A 23017-nucleotide genomic window follows, 5' to 3' on the forward strand; every position below is an offset into this window, starting at 1 on the left:
CGATGATCTTTAACCCTTGGGCTGTTTTTTTGTTTTGTTTTGTTTTTGTGGCTGCGTTGTTAGGATTGCTGGTTTTCCACATCTACCATCTTCATCCGTATCGATCCAATGAACACTCTATTTGTAGTGACAATTGTATCCCATTGATCATTTCTGTCATTTACTCTGTTGCCTTGGTTCATATAATTGAAAGCCAGACATCTCTTCCCTAAGTGAAAACCATGTCCCAAACTGGCAAGCTGTTGTCTTATGGCTGCAAGTGACTTCGTCTAGTAAAACACAATTTGTCCTTGTTATTTACCTTGCTCAGATTGTAGAAATGGGGACTTAAGACCTCTGCCTCCTACCACCCCTGTCCTTTAAAGATTGTGAAACCAAAGGAAGTGTTCAAGTGCTATGCCAACTAACCTGTGGTAGATTGTGTTTCTCAAAGTTTAAAGGTTTTAAAAATAAAATGTTGCTACTTATCAAGAGAAACTTTAAACATGATTACATATAGGTTTTGGGGGCCTTTATATTCTTCTTGAAGATTAAGTTATTCCTGGAGTTTTAGAAAGTGCCTGAAGACAAGAGACAGACAAGGTGGGGAGGGGTCCTTGCCAAGAGCCATACACCACAGAAAACAAAGCAATAGAGGGGAAGGCAAGGTTAACCCAGCTTAGGACCACACGGCTTCAATTCTGGAAATTCTCTGCATTTAAGAACTAGAGCTGACAGGGTCTTGAGATCATCTTTTCCAGTGGCTCTTAATTTTTTTTTTGCAAATAAGACTCCTTTTGTCTCGTATATCCTTATATAGATCCTCACCCATGAAATAATAGTGATATTGGTTCATACAACTAATTGTTAGCATTTTTATCAATGTTGTTGTTATCACTAGATTGTGAATTTAATTAGGCAGAGATTTTTGATTCTCTTACTGATTAGTATATCTTCAACACCTATAACCTTGCCTAGCACTAAGTAGGTGCTCAATAAATAGTGGTTGAAATAATTATGCTTATTATGGGTCAGGCATGGAGCTAAGTGCTCTGAGTGCATAATTTGAAAGCAAACTGCATATATTACATGTTCATTAACTCATTTTCTTTTTATAAACTTAACCAAACATATGAACAGTTACCATCCATAGCTCTGAAGGAGAGCTGTCATAATGTCAAAAACAACTGTATTTTAGATAGTAGCTGCTGCCTTGTATGTTGTTATGTTTTGGGAATACTGAATACTGAATAGTAAAGTCTCCTAGAGATCGGAGAACTCCAAAGCTTGTGAGACATTATAGTATCCTTATTTTACAGTCAAGGAGATTTAGGTATAAGGAGGTTCAGATGAATTGCACAGGGTTAGATAAATTCTGAGCAGCAGAGCCAGGACTCTGACCCTGGTCCCTGGACTCAGTCCAGTATTGATGGACAAATGAGAAACCTGGGCAAGTCTAAAACCCCTGGTAGATGCTTTTTCAAATTTGAGGGGGTATAGGTGGGAAGTTGGGTCACACCTTTATGTTTTATTCCACAGGTCTTTAAAGGCCTACATTCTGATGCTAGCTGAATACATGACTCTCTCATTGCATTTGGTTCACACTGGAAAAGTCTGCTTTAGGAAGGTTAGATATAAAAATGTTATCTGTGTCTTTGTCTGCAGTGATATAACTTGTGATTTTAAGTTTCTTATTTGCTTCTTTAAAATGAAGAAGTATTCACTGAACTTGTTTATTCATGTAATGACAAGGTTTTTGCTTTTGTTTTTTAGAGTGAATAAGAGTATAGCAGTCAACACATCAACATTTACAAGTGAATTACTCTGATCTTAAATTAACACTGCCCAGCTTGGAAGCCTTCTGACTTCCTCAACTTTTGTGAATTTATTTGTTCTGTGTGACTTTATAGTCCTTCTCTCACTAGGACATTTCTCCCAGCTGGGGCGCTAGTGCTTCTCTACAGCTCAGCCCTAGGATGCCTCACCTAGAATATGGCAGGGAACCTTTCCCAGAAGGGGCAGGGCCACAAGGGCACGGGAAAGAGGGATAGAGTCATCTGTTGCCTGAGGCTTTGAGTCTGAATTATGAATTCTTATAATCTCATTAGAACACGCACGTGACATCATGGAGCCAAATCAAAATTGTGCCCTACTTGTCCGTCGTCTCTAGTCATTAACCACTGACAAGGCCAACCTATGATAGCACAAAAACTTGGGTGCTGACTTAATTTTTCTAATTTCCTTTGTTATAAATGATATCAAACCAGTACAGATATTTTCAGTATTGACAGTTCTGTATGGTGCATCTGACCATTTGCCATTTTATTCTTACTTAAGTAGGGTAATGGGGAGGAGAGAAAGAAGACATATTATGGACAGGCAGGAATCTGGACCCCAGCTCATTCTAGTGAACTATTTCAGGGCCCCCACTGATATGTCAACAAACCTTTTGACTGGATGTTGTTGTGGAGAATTTATTTTTCTTATATATAATACTGTGCTTTTCTTTTTACTTTAAAATCATAAGTATGAAGTTAGTGTTCATTTCTAATTCCTGGCCCCCTGTGACACATAAATCCTGGTGCAGACTATCTTTGGTTCACAACCCCTTTATGTGGGGACAGCAAGGAAAGTACACCTCATGCACTGTTGTCTCCCCCACTTCACCTGAGCCTGCAGGACTGTCTCTTGTTCCTTCAGTACTTTGGCCTGAAGTTTCCACTCTGCTGCCTGGTTCAGCAACTGTGAGAAGAAAGAACGCATGGAGAGACTGTCAAATTGTCCTTTACATCACCATTTGGTGATAATTTGTGTATAAAAGTTAATAACTTGCTGGTTAACCCTCTTAAGTAAGTTTTAGGGAACTTTGCAAAATATCTAAGAAAGCAGCTAGTCTGAACAGTTGGATTCTCCACTAAAAGTTTGTGGTTCTCATGGTTAAAAAAAAGAGAAAAATAATCTCCAACTCAAGCATGAATCATGCAAAATTTAACCTCCCACCAAATTCTGGAACATTCTCTAGCAGTCCTGCTCAACCATCATTCAGCCTCTGCTTGGACATCTCCAGAGCACCCCCACCTGGATCACTGTTGTGAACAACTGTTCCTTTATATTAAACTCAAAGTTATTCTCCTAGACCACAGTTCTCCACCATAGCATGCATCAGAATCTGCTAGGCAGCATGTTAAAATGTAGATCCCTCTCAAAGAATGTAAACTAGGAAGTGTAGGGTGTGGTTAAAGTCTATAGTGAGAGCAAATACCCAAGACAGTTTGGATGTTGGTGTTCCCTGGATTACATTTTGAGAAACACTGGGTTAGAAATTTGACCTATTATTCCAAATCTTGTAGAATATTTATGAAATAAGTCTTATCCCGCTTCCACAAGACAGCCTTTCGAGTACAACCAAGGCCCTTATATCAAAGACAGTCATGACTGGGAGCTGATAGGTTACATTGAAAAAGTTATTCTAGGCATAAAAGTGACACAAATATATGTAAAACATGTTATTTTTGGTGTGCCTCATTGACTTAGTCTGTTAAGCGTCTGATTCTTGATTTTGGCTCAGGTCACAACCTCAGGGTCATGAGACTGAGCCCTGTGTTGGGCTTCACACTCAGTAGGGAGTCTGCTTCCTCCTTCTCCCTCTCCCTCTGCCCCTTCCCTTACTTGTGCTCTCTCTGTCTCTCCCTCTCTTTCCAATCAATCAATCCTTAAAAATAATAAAATATCTTATTTTAACTTAAGATGTATGTTTATTTATTAATTTATTTTTATTTTTATTTTTTTATTTGTTAGTTTTGATAGAGAGCTACGCTCTTTGTTTTGGATATAGGTCTTCTGATTGGACTTCAGAGGAGTCTCTTATATATTTTGTTCTGTTTTTGTAAAAATTATGTCCATAATGTGCCATTTAAAATTTATATATATATATATATATATTACTTTTTTAAACAATAGTACGAGAACCTACAGCCCTAAAAATATTTGTGAAGAAGCTTGATTGGATCATTCTTTGGAATTGTATAGCTTTCTCTCTGTCTTTTATAGCTACTCCCATCTAACTTGACAATTGTTTGTGCTATTTGCCTACATTTAGTCTTTCAAAGCATTAAGCATAGTTTTCATAGAAACAACTCTTTCTTTTCACACTTACATTTCATCCATTTCTGTGTCATTCTGTTGGTTTTCATAATACAAAAGCAAGAATAACTTTGGGAGCAAAGAGCTAATTTTTGGTCAGTGCCATCTTACTTATCTTGGGAACCCATGTGTAGAAACTCAAGTGGCTGTCTAGCTACAGGATTCAACTTGCTATAGGCATCTGTTAGTGTGTTGACAGAGAGAATGGTGGACATCATGGACATCATAGCTAGTCAATTAGGTGGCCATCAGTTTAAGAAGTTTCTAGTGTATTTGAAGATAAGCTGATTTGGATTTCCTTTTTCTTTACTCCTGTTTTTAAAAATGTCCACTTTTGGTAATTAGAACAAAAAACAATAATAAAGTTATTTTTAAAAACTTGGAAGCATTGTTTTTCTAATCCGAGTTTATCTTTTTCTCACGGTTCAAATTCTCCATTTGTAAAGTGAATTATCTGTTCCTCAACGCCTCCCAGTGAGCAGTGAAGGCTAATTGTTATAGAAGTACAATCAACGCATCCTCTGGAGGTCTGAGGCAGCTGTGGGGTACAGGACCTGCAGGGTCCCCTCTGGCCCTCTGAGCCCCTGCTTCACAGAGCAGGCTGAGGAACCCAGTTCCCTGACCGTGAGGGAGGAAGGCGGCTGCATGTTCTGCTTGGGATGAAGAAACTTTCCCGCTCTCACTTGATTATTTCATCACTTTCAAAAAGAAGCATCAGAGCTGGAACCCAGGCCAGTGGCTAGCTCTGAAGAACTGAGGGCGGTATATTTTTGGACTCAAATCTGCTATTTTGCTAAACCAGGGTAGAAAATAGGGCAGCACACTAGTTTCTTGCTAAGGCTGGGTCACCTCAAAACCACCCTAGTCTTTTTCAAGTGAAGCTTTGTCTAGTTATCCTTCTGTCATGTCTCATATGTTATATATCAAAGGTACTGATATCCTAAAGGAAGTATACTTTGCTTAAGAGGGTAATTACACCAACAGTGGAATAGCTATTTTCTTGGGTTCTGTATAATAATGCTTTATTTCCTATTTTGAGGGCTTTTGTTGCTGCTATTCACACTACTGCCGGAGGCCACCTCTTTCTCGTGAGGCAGGGCACAGCTCAAGCATCCTCCCTTCCAGAAGGCTTCCTGGTCCCCCAGGCTACATACAGTCTGCCCCGTCCTTCTGCTCTTCTTCTTTTCAATTCCTCCTTATTTCCCTAGTAGCACTGATTATTATCTGAAATTTTCCTCCTTGCTTGCTTATTGCCTATCTTTCTTTCTTTTCTTTTTTTTAAAGATTTTATTTATTTACTCATGGGAGACACACAGAGAGAGAGGCAGAGACACAGGCAGAGGGAGAAGCAGGCTCCCTGCAGGGAGCCCGATGCAGGACTCCATCCCAGGATCCCAGGATCACACCCTGAGCTAAAGGCAAACACTCAACTGCTGAGCCACCCAGGTGTCCCTTTGCCTGTCTTTTCTTAGATTCTGGTCTCTGTGCTGGGACATGGCCTTCTTGGTCTTGTTCACTGCTGTACCCAGCCCCTAGAACGATGCTTAGCATATGGCAGGTGCTTGAAAAAGATTTGTTGAACAGATGTGGGACTATTTTATATAAAAAACTGTGTAGGTACAGTGCCTTCTACTGGCTGGCCAATGTAGTTCTCTAGGGAAGCTCGGGCTCTCTCCATCTGTCTAGTGCTCTGTGACTACAATCAAAACCAGCTTTCTTGGGGTTCTCTGACCCCCAGGCAGACCAGACAAACACACTGACTAAAATGATAAGTACATATTCCTTTTCACGTTTGTGTCGCTCCTCGGCTTCCTTCATCATCTCTTGTGCCTGTTCGAGCTTTGCATCCACCAGCTTCTGTTGCAGTTCTCTGTGTTTAAATATTTTGTCCAGATGCTAAGGGAAAATAAATTGCACAGATCAGGCTTGACTTACTACCGGTGATGAGAAATATAAAATAAAATGTAATATTGACATATATGTTCTCCAGGTTTTAAGATTTAAAGAAAAGGTGGGGGGTGGGTAGGGAATAAATACATTGGCATCACTTATGGCTTTGTAAAAAAGTCACAAATTGGTGGAGTCCCCTGCATTTTGCACTACACAAAGATGGTTGCAAAAGGTAGAGGGGCCAGAGTTCAGTAATGTGAGCTCAACATTATTTTTCTAAACTTAGTAACTACAGATATGATGCTACTTATTATGCTAGATGGCAAACTGATGCATATTGCGAGGGCTATTGCACAATTGCTCAGTATTTTGATGATTACTATGAATATAAAATTGCTTTTAATCACAATTTATTCCAGTGAATTCTCTTCCACATTCTTGTCTCAAAGGTTCTGAGGCAGCTCTGGAGGACTAGCATGGCCCAGGGCCTGGCACTTAGCAGGGAGCCCTCCCACCCACTTCAACTCTTGCTCTGATGGGCAAGACAAGGCCAAAGGTCACAGATGAATTAATAGCAAACGTGCTACTGCTTCCCCTATATCTTCTGACCTTTCAACTAGCTTGGTGAAGAGAAGCTTCTAATTCCACTTCAGTGCAGATCATTTCTTGGTCACTAGTAGGTCCCAGTGGCAAGAAGACCTATGGAATTCTGGCCTTGGAGCTTATCCAGAACCAATCCCAAGAATGTACTACTGGTCTACCAGGCCATTCTTACCTGTGATCTCTCTGTAGAGTATGGACATTTTGTTTTTAAGCTTCTTCCCTTTTGCTTTTGCCTGAACCTATCATTCTGGAGTAGGACTGATCTTGGTGACAGGATAAAATGGTAGCATAGCATTTTGGCTTATTGTGAGGGGTTTCTTGATTTACCTAACTGCTGCTTCGGTGTGCTCAGTTTTTCTCTTGATAAAATCTTAGCATGTTGCCAACACAGCCACTGTGATTGCTATGTGATATTTAAGGCAGACATTTAAAATATGGGTAGGATGGGGAAAATAACATGACATAAAAATCCTGAGAGGGCTTCTGGAGTCTTAAAAATATATTAAATATTAAAATATAGTTTTGGAATAATAAAAGGTCCCCATAGTCTCCCTAATGTAAACTATTGAAAGCAAAACTCTTTTGGCTTTTGTGACTGCAGATAAGTGCTTTAATCTCAGGCTCTGCTTCCCATCCATGTAATGTGGATAAGAAAGTATTGTCTAGTGCATAAGCTTGTTGAGACAATGAAATGACATTGCATGCAAAGTACAGTACTCAGCACCTTTCCTGGCACAAACTGAATAACTAATACCAAGAATATTATAATTATATTTTTAATACTCTTATTGGCTTGAGGGGGATAAAGAATGCAGATTCATTCAGATGACATGATAATTCTTAAGAGGGAATCTGTGAGATATTTCTTGGCTCTGTAGAGAGTATTTTTAAAAAGCTGAGAAATACTATTTTCAGGGATAACTGTGCTCATGGCCTCCTACTTCCTATTTATTACCTTTGCTTTGCAGTGATTCCAGTTTTGAAGAAACTCCATATGGCTTTCAGCCAGGTATTTTGCAACACCACCTGTTTTTATTTTGGCTAGTAAAAGAAATCCAATTCTAAATATTAATCAATTGAGAGGGCTGGCCATAACTTTCTTATTAACCACGTCCTCCATCTTCACAGCCCAGACCTGAATCTATTTATAGTGCCCCTAAGTTGTTTGATGTGGTTCTCACCTCCTCTCTGAGCTCATACTGATCAATGATGCTTTTCAGTTTCTCTGCAAGCTCTGTGTTCTCCTGACACAGCTTCATATTTCGCTCACTCTGCTGTTCAATCTGTGCCTGGATATCTGTCAGAGTGGTCTGAAAGTGACTGGTGATCTCCTTCCTCTTCTCTTCTTCCTCACGTGCTCGCTGAAGGGTTTCCTCCTGTGGATAAAAAGCAAAGTCTTTTGTTAGGCTGGCTTACATGCATCTGGGTTTATAGAGCTCAGGGTTAGGTAAAGGAAAGGAGATTAGTGTGCAGGGTTAAGTAGGATTTTTTCCTCAGTTCTCTGGAGCCAACCTTGCTCAGCCCCAAAATAAATGTATGAGCAAAGGTTTCAGTTGTAAATACATGGTTACTCGGAGCAGGTGCAATGAAGGCCTTGAAATGGATAGTTAGTGATGAATAGGCTTTTTTAAAAGATGATGGGTCTCTGGCTGAGTGCATAAACTGTAGCAATTTCTAACAAACATGCAGTAACAGGGTTTTGATCTCTTGGCTGTGGCCTGGAAAAAAGGCCACTCAGCTTTACTGATTGATGAGACAGATCCTGTGTTTCCTTGGTTTGGTACAGAAAAAAGAATAATAGATCCTATATCCCTCTATAAAAGAACTAGGGCATGTTAACCACATAATTGTATTACCCAGGTTTTGTAAATGTAAGTGATCACAATATAAACTTTTTCTTAGTAAGGAAAACTTTCATCAGCAAGCTTGTAAAGGAAACAAAGATAGTTATAGATCAATTATAGCAATTCGAGAATGTAAAAATAAATCTTAGAAAATTTGCTGGGTGTTTTATTTCTGAAAGAACAATCAGCCCATGTGTCACATAGGGTAATTGAAATGTTCAATATAAATTTTGAATCTGAAAGCGATTCTAAGTTTCAAATTTTCTTTAACTCTCAAATAAACCTCTAATTTCTCCCTCTTTTGCTTTGTTAACATTCAAGAATTGGAAATTAACTTTTATATCATTTCTGTTCTCTTTTCTCCCAAATCAAAACTCTCCTTTCATTGCTAACTACTAACAATGTGCCCAAATTTCCCCCATATCTATATTGAGAAGTATTTGCTTTGTGATTCTTTTAGAATCAAAGGATTTAATCTTGCTATATCATACCAAAGATAGAGACGCTGCTGAAAAATGATATAGACATTTTAGGATGCCTTTCAGTTCTGATTAATTGTTATTATGAAAGCTTGCTTCATGGTTGGCAAGTAAAATTATACTGCATTTAGTTGCCTCCTGTGATCAACTTATGTAACAGGATTTTTAAAAAGAAAAAATGATTTAAATAGAAATAATTGTTCAAATCCTTATTATGGTAGTAGAATTATGTGATCAAAATAAAAACTGATGCTAAGAATTATGCTCTGAAAATATTTTAAGTTATCATTAGGTATCTTCTTTCCTCTACAATATTAACATATTCTCCAACTCTGATAGAACTCCTGATATCTGAATCATAATTAAGTCATAAAACATTTATTTGGTGACACCTTCTTAAGGGTATTGTAGGAAATATCACTTCCTAATCTGAGGACATTAATTGAGATATTATATTTCTCTGCTCTTTGTATCCTCTTACTATATATATTTCACTAAGAATGACTATAGCCATCTGCCAAGAGTCACTGAATATCTATATAATAGTGATTGTCTCCTTACTGCTCCAACTTAGCTTAGAAGTCAACAGGTTCCTAGCTGTAGACCTACAGACCATGATCTGAATTCCATTTGCATTTTTAACTATTCCATCCATGAATGAATGAGTAAATGAAAGAACCATCCCAAGATAGTCAGCAAGTCTGAGCTTATCACTGGCAACTGGGTACAGAAAGAAGGTGTGGGTGTTAGGATGGTTTAAACACAGGTCAAACCATTACAGCGCTGAATCCTGACCCACAAAGTAGCATTTTGCATTTTACAGTACATTGTTTATCAATGAGGGGAAAATAAATCTAGCAAAATCTTATAAAACTTGGTTCTATTGGTAAAAAATTTGCAATCATTTGGATGATGTCAGAGAACAAATTTTCCTTATCAAGCACATTGTTCAAAGTCAAAATTAATAATGCAAATAAGATTGAAAAGTAAAGTATGAAATAACTAAGAAAAGAGATTTTGCAAGCAGCAATGTGTATCTTAGAACTGGTGCTGGGCCTGGCAGGTGATTCATAAGTATTCAGTAAATGTTAATTCAATTAATCAACAAATTATTAATTTACATACAAACATGAGTAACTTGGACTAGATGAGTCTTATAATCCTTTCCATGTTAAAATTCTGTGACATTCTGATAACAAACCCTACTTATTCATTTACTAAAATCATGTTCCCTGAAACACCCATCTCTTACTGGAAAGTTCTTTTTCAGTATAGTTTGAAGTTCACATTTAGTGCTTCAAATATATGAGTATTTTTTTGAAATAAATCCATGTCTCATACGTTCACTGGTCTTTTTCCAGATTACCCTAAATTGTGATCTTTTGTGGGTTCTTTTTTGACCCACTAAAGAATCAATTTTATTTTATTTTATTTTTAAAGATTTTATTTGTTTATTCATGAGAGACACAGAGAGAAAGAGAGAGGCAGAGACACAGGCAGAGGGAGAAGCAGGCTCCATGCAGGGAGCCCAATGTGGGACTCGATCCCAGGACTCCAGGATCATGCCCTGGGCTGAAGGCAGGCGCTAAACTGCTGAGCCACCCAGGGATCCCCTAAAGAACCAATTTTCTTTTTTTTTTAATTTTTACTTATTTATGATAGAGAGAGAGAGAGGCAGAGACACAGGCAGAGGGAGAAGCAGGCTCCATGCACCGGGAGCCCGACGTGGGATTCGATCCCGGGTCTCCAGGATCGCGCCCTGGGCCAAAGGCAGGCGCTAAACCGCTGCGCCACCCAGGGATCCCAAAGAACCAATTTTAATAAAGAATAGCGATAGTTAAGAGTTTTTTGGTGGAAGAGCCTGGCATGCATACTTTTTCTGTATCTTCCCAAGCTCCTAGTACATGGATTTTAGTAGCAGATATACTTATGTTGTTTTACTAGTATGACCAAGGAAGCCCATATCACTTTGACCCTTCTGCAGATAACAAGTATGAGGTCTGGACAAAATGCAAGAAACCACTACTTAAAAACACTGGAGAACTGGAGGTCAGACAGATGCTATAGGGAAGTTGACACCTGTAAAAAGGGAATGATATACTGTAAGTTTTTCTCTCTCTGTCCTTCTTCAGCTTTTATCTTGGGTGAAGACTGAAATTAGCAGCTGCATGGGACAGGTAAAACGGTCATAGAAAACCTACCTACTATTTTTCTGGTGTGAAGAATGGAGAGTTCTGAACAACTACAGCTAGTGGAAGATGTGAGGAGATTCCCAAAAATGGAGAGAGAGAGAGAGAGAGAGAGAGAGAGAGAGAGAGAGAGAGAGCCCTAAATTCTGTAATACATTCTGCCCAAATCTTTGGCTGACTCTGAACCACACATGCTCAGGGCAGGCTCAAAGCAGCCTAGTTAAGAAAAAAAGAAATGAACTGAACTTGAATTGCTCCCTGAGAGAGGATTTGCAGTTTGACTCTAATCAAGTTAAATCCCTGGTTAAAAAGAACAACAGCAACAACATTCTCAAGGAGTATAGTAGAATCCACATGCTCCACAACACAACAGCTGCAACATCCAGGATACAGTCTACAATGACTTGATATATGAAGAACTAAGAGAGTGTGACCCATTCTTATAAGAAAAGGTAATCAGAGGAGGCCTATTCCATAATGAACCAGATGTAGAATTAGCAAACAAGAATTTAAAAACAGGTATTATAAGTATGCTTAATGATTATAAAGGAAAGTATTATCCTAATGAATGAAAATATAGGAAATCTCAAGAGAGGAAAAAATCTATAAGAAAGAACAAAATGGGAATTCTGGAGTAAAAGTCATAATATATGAAATTTATAGATCACTGAGTGGACTTAGAGCAAAACGGAGATGACAGAGAAAAAAATCAGTGAATGTGAAGCTAGATCAATATAAGTGATCTAATCTGAAGATAGAAGAAAATGGATTGGTGAAGAACGTATGAGAGGCTGAAGGACCTGTGGGACAATAGTAAAAGGTTTAACACTCATGAAGTTAGAATCTTAGAAGGAAAGGAGAAAGAATGAGACATAAAAAAATTATTGAAAAAAATGGTTGAAACTTTACCAAAATTGGTGAAAGACAGAAATTACAGATACAAGAAGCTCAGTCAATCCTAAATAAGATAGATATGAGGAAAACTGGAGCTAAGCATAAAGAAGTCAAAATTCTGAATACCAAAGATCAATAGAAAAACCTTGAAAGTAGTCAGAGATAAATGGCATATTGCATAACTGGGGAATAGCAATTCAAATTATTGTTGATTTTCATCAGAAATTGTGGAGGTTAGATTACACAATACAGAACCTATAAAAGGCTGAGAGAGAGAAAAATAAAAAAAAACCCTTGCCAACCCAGAATTTTATATCCAATGACTATAGCCTTCAAAAATAAAAGCAAAATAAAGACATTTTAATGATAAAAAAAACCCCACAAACAACAAAAAAGAGAATTAATTGCAGACTTGTATGATAAAAAATACTAATGGAAGTTCTCCAAACTGAAGGGAATGACACCAGACAGAAAGTAGAAGTTTTAGAGGAATAAAAAGTGTCAGAAATGATAAATATCTAGGTAAATAAAGAAGACAGTTTTGCCTTTAATTTTTAAAGAAATGTATATTATCATTTAAGTAGAAATTGTAACATTGCCTCATGGGCTTTATACATGTATGTAAATGTAATACATATAACAATTATAGTTTGAAGGGAGATCACTAAATGGATCAATTTAAGTTGTAGTGTTTCTACACATTATATGAAGTGATACAGTATTAACTCCAGGTAGACTGTAGAAAGCTAAGAATGTTTAAGTATTTACAGAGCAACCCCTGAAAGTACAAAGAAGTATACTTAAAAATCCAAGAAATAAATTAGAATGGAATTTTTAAAATATTCAAATAATCCAAAGGAAAATAGGAAAAGAATAGAGAACCAGACAACAGAGATGGCAGATGATGAATAAATAATAGAATAGTAGAAATATATCCAACCACACATAATTTCACTGTAGTTAATGGACTAGTACTCTTAAAAGATAGATATTATAAGAATGATAGAAGCAAGGTACAACTATATACTGTCTACAAGAGGCTCACTTTAAATATAAAGGTCCAAGTTTGAAAACAAGGACGGAAAGAGATATACCCTGAAAACAATAAGAGTAAGAAAACTGGAGGGGCTTTATTGATATCAGATAATGTAAACATCAAGATAAGATCTTTACAGAAAGACATGTCATGGTGATAAAACAATTTATCAAGGAGATATAACAATCACAAATGTGTATACTTGTCAAATTAATGCGTCAAAATATGTGAAGCAAACATTTAACATAATTAAAAGAAGTAGAGAGTTTCAAAATTATACTAGGAGATTTCCTCGGCCATAGATAGAACAACAGCCAAAAATTCAGTAAAAACATAAATGATCCAGAGCTAATTGTTGCTTATGCAAAATTACACCTAACATTTGAAAAACAGACATTCTTTCCAAGTGCATATAGTATGTTTGTCAAGATAGACCATGTTCAATGGGCTATAAAAATTAAGCAACACTTCTAAATAATCCATGGGTCAAGGAAAAATGGAGAAGGAGACTCAGAAAATATTTTGAATCTGAAGCATGATTTTGATACTTAATATATGCATAACCTTGGATAATTGATTTGAATTGCCAAGTCTCGGTTTAGTCATCAATAAAATGGAGCTATTAACCCTAGCACAAGGTTGTGTTAAGGCTTTTAGCACAAGTCCTGGTGTAATAATGATACTTAACTTTATTGTCCATAACGGGAAGCCATTGGTGAGGGTGTGTGGCTATACCTATAGGTCTCCTGCCACTTCCATTATTTTCTTTGAATGTTACTCAAAAAGCCCAAGCAATATCACCCCATTTCTTATTTTAATTAAGTAATCAATCAATTAATTAATTTTAGAGAGGGGATGGTCAGGGAAGAGAGAATCTTAAGTGGGCTCTACACTCCCACGTGGGGCTGGATCTCACAACCCTGAGATCATGACCTGAGCCAAAATCAAGAGTCAGACGCCTAACTGACTGAGCCACCCAGGTACCCCATCCCATTCTTTAAATATCTTTGTTGATAAACTTTCCACTATCTTTGATTTAATTTTTATCTCATTACCATATAACACTATTGAAAGCCAGAGGATTTATGTAAACACAGAGTGCTATTTGCTTGAATGTGTATCTTGAGAATAATGCTCTCATCCTGGGCCCCCGTTTAACCTGCAATTCTGATTGTCCCTAGTGCAATGAGTGAAAGGATGCCAGAAGCCCTTCTCCTACAACTTGTAATTTGAGAGCTATAGCTCATCACGCTGGCCTTCCATTTCCTAGATATCAAAAACCAATCTGGAATATAAGAGTCATGATTCTCTTCCAGTTTTCTTCCCTGCTATGTTGCACAAACTCAGCAGTGATATCAATCTCTCTGCTTCTTAAAATGTTTCCTTTTAAACGCATGTAATAATAACTATCTCACTGGAATATTGGTGTCTAATTAATTATTGTTTGTCAAAAGCTTTAAGATCTTCAGCTGGAAAGGGGATTGTGGATGCAGGCGGTATTAACTTGGAGAGCCCTGCATCTTGCTTCATTGATTGAATGGAGCTAGTGTCTGTGTGTAATCAAATTAGGCACACTGCTACAGGCTTCTGCTGTAATTAATGAAACCCATGCAGACTGAATGAAGTGATCAGTCTATTATTTTTAGATTGAATAATTAAGTCTGAAGAGCTTCAGTATTTTTTCAAGTAGCTTCTTTTCTCAGCTGACTGTTGACATTCTGGCTCTCAGTCTTGCTGTATTGTGTCACTTAGTTTTGTGTCAATTTTTCTTGTGTTCTGCAGATTTCATCATAATACAAAAACTGTGGAATTTTTACAAATTTGTATTTTACAGGGTAGAACTAAGTCTTACTCTAAAAAATAAAACAAACTGGGGCAAGAAAAAGGCAAGGGGGATGGTACATGTTTTACTGGGGGCCTGCTCTGTGTCAGGTACTACGTAGCACCTTATGTATATGACCTTGTTTAATTTTTCCCTGGCCATACGGTGAAGTTGGCGTGATCCCCATTTTACAGATGAGGAAACAGGCTTGGGGAGTTAAAATAATTTATGGGAAATCAGAAACTCAAGCTCTTTCCATGAGTGGCAGAAGCCTGTACTGCGCTGCATGCCAGAAAGTGTGTTATTCAGAGAGGTGGTGATAACATACCTTCAGTGTCTTGTTGTGTCTCTGCAACTCCCGGCATAGACTCTCCAGTTTGCTTCGAGCAAGGATAGCTCTGCTGTGTTCACTTTGTAACTGGTCTTTTTCTTTTTGGATTTGTACCTGTTTCTTTTGTAAGAACTTTAACTTCTTTTGCTCAGTGCGATGCTCATCCAGCTAGACATGAGGGATGCAAAAATAAAAGAAAATGGCAGGAATTGCTTTTGAGTTGATAGAAAAGGATGAAAAGAGGAAATACCAAAAGATTACTCTGTGGTTGTTGGAAGCATTCTTTGCTATTGTCACTGCCCCTCTGCAAAAAATTTCACAAATGGGACTTTGTGATACTCATAGATACAGCTTTTAGAGCATATCATTTATAGGTTTTCCTTATCATTATAATGATCCCTTCCTATTCTTTTCGGTGGTCTATAAATAGTTTTCCTTCTCTTGAATCTATCCAGTGATACTGGTCAATATAGAAGGGCATATCTTGGAATCTGTAAAGCTGTCAGAATTCATGATAATGTCTTGCATTGGTGCAATGGTCAACAGTGTGTCTGCTTGGTTTATATTTTGTTCTCACAATTATTTCTCATAACAAGCTTATAGCAACTATTTTTTAAAGAAAAAAAAAGCATAAAATAGCCTCCTGGTAAGTGGAAGGTGAAGTCTGTGGTTTGTAAAACAGGGAGGGAAGAGAAAATATCTCTCAACTACCTAGTATTGGCGATTTTCCACCAGAGCTTCAGAAGTAGCCACTGCACAATTCAACAGCGAGAATGGCAAGTATCCATAACACACCCTGCCCTCTGACCATCCCCAGGTTCCATGCTCATGGCCAATAAATCATGACACGCACTTTTGCGAACCACAGTGGGGGCCTTTTCTCATGCTCCTCCAGCAGCTACCACATAGTTCCATGCGACTTCCCATCTTGGGATGCTACAGTTCAGGGATGAAGTCACAAGATAAGATGTGGGACACCCAGTTAAATTTGAATTTCAAATAATTAAAAAATTTTAGTAAAAGTACATCTAAAGTATTGGATGGGACACTTTTACTGAAAAAAAAAATTGTTTACCTGAAACATAAACTTAACTGGGTGTTCTCTATTTTGTTTGCCAAATCTAGTGATGTTTTAATGGAATTCTAGCTCTGGTGGGGGGGGGCAATTTGGGGATCAACCAACGGAAGTCATCAGAGACTAGCACATGCCAGACATGTTGATCTCAGACAGACAGTCAGTGAGGCTGTATCACTTCATCCAGAGCCTTTCTTTTGCTGGACTCAGTTTCCTGAGTGCCAAAATGGTGCTTAATGCAGGTAGGTGCTTATCCTGATTATAACTTTGTTGGCTCAAGAGGAGGAATAGCCCATGTGAGACTGTCAGGGCTTCTGAACCCCAGGTGTTCTTAGTGACTTGAAGAATCTGATGCAAGTGATCACACACGATATGAACTCTCGCATGTGCCTCAATCTCCCTGTCTTGAAAAGGTATTTGTTCTTTTTGAACTAGCTGAACAAGACTGTCACACTTACTTCAGTTCATGACTTATTTTACTCTCTTCCTCACTCCTTCCTGCCACACCAAAATGATCATTGTTGGATTAAGCTGGGGATGTTCATAAATGATATTCAATCTTCACATTTATGGGCAATTTTCATTTATTAGTGAGAATTAACATCAGGAAAAATTAGACCCATATGACCATAAACATTGATTGAAATTGATTTCTTTCTTGAGGTTCAATTGGAAAATCATTGATATTTTATTATGTTTCTCATTCTAACCTCCTATTAAAAGGATGGATGAGTTTTTTTCATTTTGTACCATAGTTACATTTGTGCTTATATTTGGATTTTATTTATTTTTTATTTTTATTTTATTTTTTTAGAGATAGAGTGGGGGGAGGGGCAGAAGAAGAGGGAGAGAGAGAATCTCAAGCAGACTCCTCACTGAGCACAGAGCCCCATGCAGGGCTCCATCTCACGACCCTGAGATCACAAGCTGAAATCAAGAGTTGGACACTTAACTGACTGAGTCATCCAGGCGCCTCCCATTTTTTTCATTTTTTTAATTATTAAAAAAAATTTTTAGAGAGAGAGTGTATTTGGATTTTAAACCAAATTTTAGACCTATTATCTCTATCTGAAATTTATATATTGTTATTATTGTTATTGCCATTATTATTTAGACTTTTTTCTTTTTGAAGATTAAATTGTATGTCAGGGTTTCTCAACTTAAGCACTTGTACATATTGAGCCAAATAATTTCTTGTTGTGGGGGGCTATCTTGAGCATTGTAGGCTGTTTAGCAGTATCCTTGTCCCCAACCTACTGGATGCCAGCAGCGCCCCCCAATTGTGGCATTCATAATATCTCCAGACAGACATTGACTATTGGCCCACGGTGGGCAAAACTGCCAAACAAGGGAGTACTACCTGAGCACTAGGAGGAAGATACCCTACATGTGTTTTGTAAGTTGGAAGAGATGATTTTTGCTTGCTTATCAACCATGTAATGTTCTAGTTTTACTGCAAAGTCATACATATTTGCCATTAGGTCTATCTTGCTTTGCTCTAAATAAAAACTCTTAACTTTCTGACGAATTTATGAAGAGTGTGGCTAACTTTATTCAAATACTTCTGACTTGTGAATATATATATATATATATATATGGTTCTTTTTTTATATATGGTTCTTAATGAATGAAAGCGAACATATTGTAACTGAGTCAACTTTAGTCAAATACTTACTGGCTTAGTGTTTTAATGATGCACTTAGACACAGCACTTCTGTACAATTGTAACAGTCATATTGGATTTTTATCTGCTATTTTTCTTGCTCTCTCTTTTTCATTATTAAGTTAAAAAAGTAAAATTAATGCCAATTACTAAATCAGAATAGTATTAGTGGTTTGTTGTAACTACATTAAAACTGAGGAAACTTAGAAAACCTACTTCTCCCAAGTCCCTTCTTAATTTAGTCATGTGGTATCTTTATTAATAAATATATTCTTATTTATTAATGAAAACAATCGTAGATGATATTACAGGATTCAGAGTCTGTAAGGGTGAGTTAGCTAGAGTGGCATTTTGATTCACAGCTTTGAATTTGATGATTTATTCTATGTTAATACATGTCAGACACCTTCTATATTAATATCCAAATCAGTGAGCAATGAAATAGGTTTTAGTCTTTAAGTAAAAGATTCAAATTATTCATAATTTTGCCTTTCTGAAAAAGAAATGTAATGAGTTTTTGGCCAATTATCTCCTATTCATTCTTTCTAGAATGATCTTTTGGGTTTTAAAGTTCATTATAGGACATGATATAAATGCCAAAGTATAGTAAGTAGGCTTGAATTGAGTAGGCGCTCTGGAAAAATAACCTGGGTGGGGTGACTCTTGACTAGGAAGGTGAGTAGGCGGAGGGAGTTCCCATGATGAACAGCTGTGGCTTAGGAAGAAAATCTCAGCAGATGGGAGAAGTGGTGCTTCTCTGATGTGCTTCTGTGGGTTGCAGCACTGCACATGGCTTCCTGTGCGGAGCTCGAATGCTGTCCAGTCCAGCCAAGTATGAAGCATGGCGCTAGAAATGAAACATGACTGGCTTTGGTAGAAGGAGGTAAATCAAAGTGGCAAAGGGAAAATGAAGTGGGAAATATTGAAGAGAGCAGGGATGGACAGGTGAGAATGGGGCCTTATTTTTAGGAAAAATATTTTTGAAACCTAACTTATTTTATGCCATTGAAATTGTTCATAGACAGTTAATAGCTAACGTTAAGCAAGCTGTGATAAAAAAAAAAGTTGATACACAGTACTTGCTTTATAAATTTCTACTATGGTTTTGGAAAGTACTATGACCATTAAAAAACAAACACAAAAACCAGAAGGAATTCATACTATTTGATTCAGTAATCCAATTCTGGAACTTTTCCCAAAGATCATAAAATAAAGGAGAAGGAACAGATCTAATGCATGACGGTGTTCCGTGCAGCAGTATTTGGTAAAGCAAATCGTGGAAGGAATCTAATGTCTCCAGACTCGAAAACCAGGAGATAATGGCCACTTCATGGAAAAAGACATAGCTATTATAAAATATAATTATAAAGACTCTGAACTACATGAGAAAATGTCTGTCATATGAGCCAAAAAAACCAGGTACCAAATTATATACGTACCTTATGATAGTAATTGTTATAAAAAAGTATCTCTGCATATATAGCAGAATTGGAAAGGAAGATGGATAAATCAAAGTTTGTGTTTTAGATTATGGCATTAGAGAGAATTTTGCTCATGTCTGCAGCATTTCTCATATCATCATGATGTGGGGTTTATGTGATTAAAAAAAAATTTTTAAGTATTAGGAGAGTTAAGCAACCAGCCAGTCACTCAGTGTTTCAGAGTCCCTCCAGGTCTATTGCAGGACAGTTCAGCCCAGAGGATGCAACAGGAGGAGAGGAAGAAAGGGAAAAACAGGAACCACAAGACAAAAGAGTGAAAAAGAAAGAAAACAAATCACTTGTTAGATTGCACTCCACTGATAGGGATAAGACAAGGGGTTTGCATGCCTGAAGCTCCTTCAGGTTTGGACTCTCTTTTCAAAACAAAACACACAGAAAACAAAATTAAGAAAAAGCAATTCCGTCTAGGGCCTCAGAGAGGCCCATGCCAGTGAGAGGCTCCAAATGAAACTTCATTAGCGGCAAAGGTAAACCTGCCTTCACCCTGCCACCTAGAGGAAATGTTCTGCTGCGTGTGGACTTGGTTTCATTCTCCTGTCACTGCTTGTCCAAAAGAAATCAGTAAGTGAAAACATTGTTTTAAAGAAAGCCAGCAGATGTGAGGGAGAAGCATGTTGGCTAGCTTCACTTGAGCGGATGTCACATCCCAGCAGTGGATTGCATACTCCGTACACCCGGGGGAGTAGGGCACAGATGTTGCTGCTTTAGCGGAGAGGCTGCTACACTGAACCCTCCTCTTTTCCCCAACTGACCCACTGAAGGAGTACCAGTGGGGAGGCAGTGCACTTTGCCGGTTCTCTGGTGTCCGTTGAGTGGCTTCCCTGCCTCTCGAATGGCCTTCTCCAGATGGACCCTCCGTGGGGAGGACCTAGCACTAGGCACAGAGTGATCCACACCAAGCACTGCCACAGGGGGGCAGGGAGAAGAATGTAGATCAAAGAGAATGAATGAATGGTTGAATGACTGAGTGACTGGCTGAATGAACAAATAAAGTTTTCCAGGCCAAATGAGAAGGTGTTATACAGTGAAGGTAGGATAAATTCATCCCTCTCCCTTCATGAGGGGGCCTCTCAAAACACCCAGGCAGGCGCCTATGCACCTGTTCTTACCTTTCTTCCTGTCACCTTCTCTTGCCTATATTGCCTTTATATTGAGTATATTTTTTTTATTTTTTTTATTTATTTATGATAGGCACACAGTGAGAGAGAGAGAGAGAGAGAGAGAGAGAGAGAGAGAGAGAGAGAGGCAGAGACACAGGCAGAGGGAGAAGCAGGCTCCATGCACCGGGAGCCCGAGGTGGGATTCGATCCCGGGTCTCCAGGATCGCGCCCTGAGCCAAAGGCAGGCGCCAAACCGCTGCACCACCCAGGGATCCCCTATATTGAGTATATTTCTCTTTTATTACAAACCCAAGAAGAACTTTAAAATATCCACAATTTTCAATTCTCTATAATTCTCTTTTCCATTCCCCAAATTATACATATAATTGAAGGCAGAATAGACTCCAACTCTCTTCTCTTTCTTTTTTGAGCTGTTTTTCCTCAGTTTTTCTATTTCTTTTTCCTTTTAAAAAAAATCTGCTTTTATGGATTCTTGTTTTGGCTTGCGTGAGGCAACCAGCTATGGTCTCTAATGAGCTACCTGAAAAACGAAAGGCCTCTTTTTGTCAGCTCTAGCCAGAGCCTGAATCTTTCTGACAGAAAAAGCTAATCAGAGATCTTACCAATTCAGCATACTTCTTGAATAAAAAATCAAGTTTTTCTTCAGGTGTTTGCAACTTGTTCAGATTTTGCATTAGCAGGTTGGCTTCTTTACCTTCAAAGAAAATAAAAACCATAAAGACATATGAAAAAAGTGTTTTAAATGTTTTGAAAATATTCAAAAGAATAAAAAATGCTGACTTTATATAAGGCTAAGCCATCCATTTCCCCTCATTAATTAATTAAAACAAATAAAAGCAAAACAGCCAATCAAAATTTCTGACTCCCATGAAATTGCCAGCATCGATACAAGCAGTTCTAGAATTCCAGCCCAAAGCACAGAAATCTGACAGTTTAGTATGCCATTTTTTGGTTAGTTTTGTTTTTAGTATCTCTTTTTTTCTCTCTCTTTTGGGGGAATCATTCTCTTGTTCCTGTGCATGAATGCATTCCATGAGATAGGTTTGGGTGGGAATGATCTGATTGTATTTCCTATCTAGCAGAGAATAAAATCTACATAGAAGGAAAATCAAGCCAAGACATGGAGAGCCTTCTCCACAGACATTTTGGTGTTTCTGTGATGATGGCTTCTGCCTTCCTGGGCCTTCATTCCTCCTGCCCAGGCCTTAATATTTGTTGGCAGTCTCCTTGTCTTGTCCCCGTTGGAGTTTATGCTACAATTTAAGAGTCATCTGTTCACAATTATTTGATGGTAAATCTCAAACTCTTCTCTTTCCTCATTGTTCTTTCTTTCGTCTTCTTCAGCTCAGCCTCCCTGTTTGCCTTTCTGTGGGCCTAGAAATCTTGTTTTCAAGTTAGCCATTGGGCTGAGTGTTGGTGGGGAGGAGAGGGACCCTGAGGCCTGCATGTACCACTGATGATACCTTTTCAAAGAGTCTGATCAAGGTGGAACAGAGTGACAGACTCTGGCTAATTAGAATCGGAAGGTCAAACCACATGGTAGAGGCCATGTTTCCTGGCCTAAATCTATTTAAGAATATTAACAACTTTGACAACCTTTTCCCAAGAACAGGCATTTCCCTTTTGCTAAAATATTTGCTTTTATCCTGGAGAGGCAGATAAATCATGGAATTAGGCTTGCCAGATGAAATACAGGACATGGGACATGACTGTACAAAAAAAATTTACATTGTTTACTGAGGTTCAAATTCCCCTTGGCATCCTGTATTTTTATTTGCTAATTCTGGTAACTCTAATGGCATCAAAGAATTTTAGGTCTAGAAGGACTTTAAAGAGCAGCCAGACAACTGGTTAATTTTATAGATTAAAAATCTAAAGTCCAGAGAAGGCCAAAGTTACATAATTAGTACTGGCAGAGCTGAGGCTTGAGTCCAAGGTTGGTCTATTTGCTCTAAATCACTCCATTCCCATGTGGAATTTGGATGCCAGGAAACCCAGAGAAATAAAAGAAAACTTTTTCTTAAAAAACATGACCTCATTCCTAACAGCTGGTTTTGTCCATCTTTGCCCAGTGAGTCAGTTCAGATTAGAGACCTGACCTGAGACGGGGAGAAGGTGGGTGTGAGAGGCAACCTGCCAGCTCTCCAATTATGGCCTGGGTGCCTCGTGCTGCATTTAAGCTGAGAATCACTGCTGCCCACCTCCACTGCACCTGCGCTGTGAGCTATTTCTCTAGCAGCCAGGGAGAGATGTGCATTGGTCAGGACATCCCTTGTCTTCAGTCTGTGAAAGGCACCCAGATGAAGACTGCTGTCCTGAGTGAGTGTCATCTATTAGGGGAAAGAGATTGTTGTGGATCAGATTTGGCCCAGAACCCAGCACATGTTTTGTCCATGATAAGTTCTCAGTAAATGTTGGTAATAGTGGAACAGAGCAAAGCCAACCT

General features: G+C 38.2%; 1 protein-coding gene across 1 annotated transcript in view; it reads right to left on the reverse strand.

Annotated features, from left to right (window-relative positions):
• The window catches only part of TXLNB (taxilin beta), a 49810-nt gene that overhangs the window by 17685 nt on the left and 9108 nt on the right, over positions 1-23017 (reverse strand). Inside the window, exons 3-7 of the mRNA XM_055324712.1 lie at positions 21174-21265; positions 15208-15378; positions 7797-7991; positions 5899-6018; positions 2647-2721 (exon numbers count right to left, since the gene is read on the reverse strand). Of these exons, the coding sequence (XP_055180687.1) occupies positions 2647-2721; positions 5899-6018; positions 7797-7991; positions 15208-15378; positions 21174-21265 (653 nt within the window). The remainder of the gene's footprint in view (positions 1-2646; positions 2722-5898; positions 6019-7796; positions 7992-15207; positions 15379-21173; positions 21266-23017) is intronic.

The sequence above is a fragment of the Nyctereutes procyonoides genome, unplaced genomic scaffold (assembly GCF_905146905.1).
Source record: "Nyctereutes procyonoides isolate TBG_1078 unplaced genomic scaffold, NYPRO_anot_genome, whole genome shotgun sequence".
Taxonomy (NCBI): domain Eukaryota; kingdom Metazoa; phylum Chordata; class Mammalia; order Carnivora; family Canidae; genus Nyctereutes; species Nyctereutes procyonoides.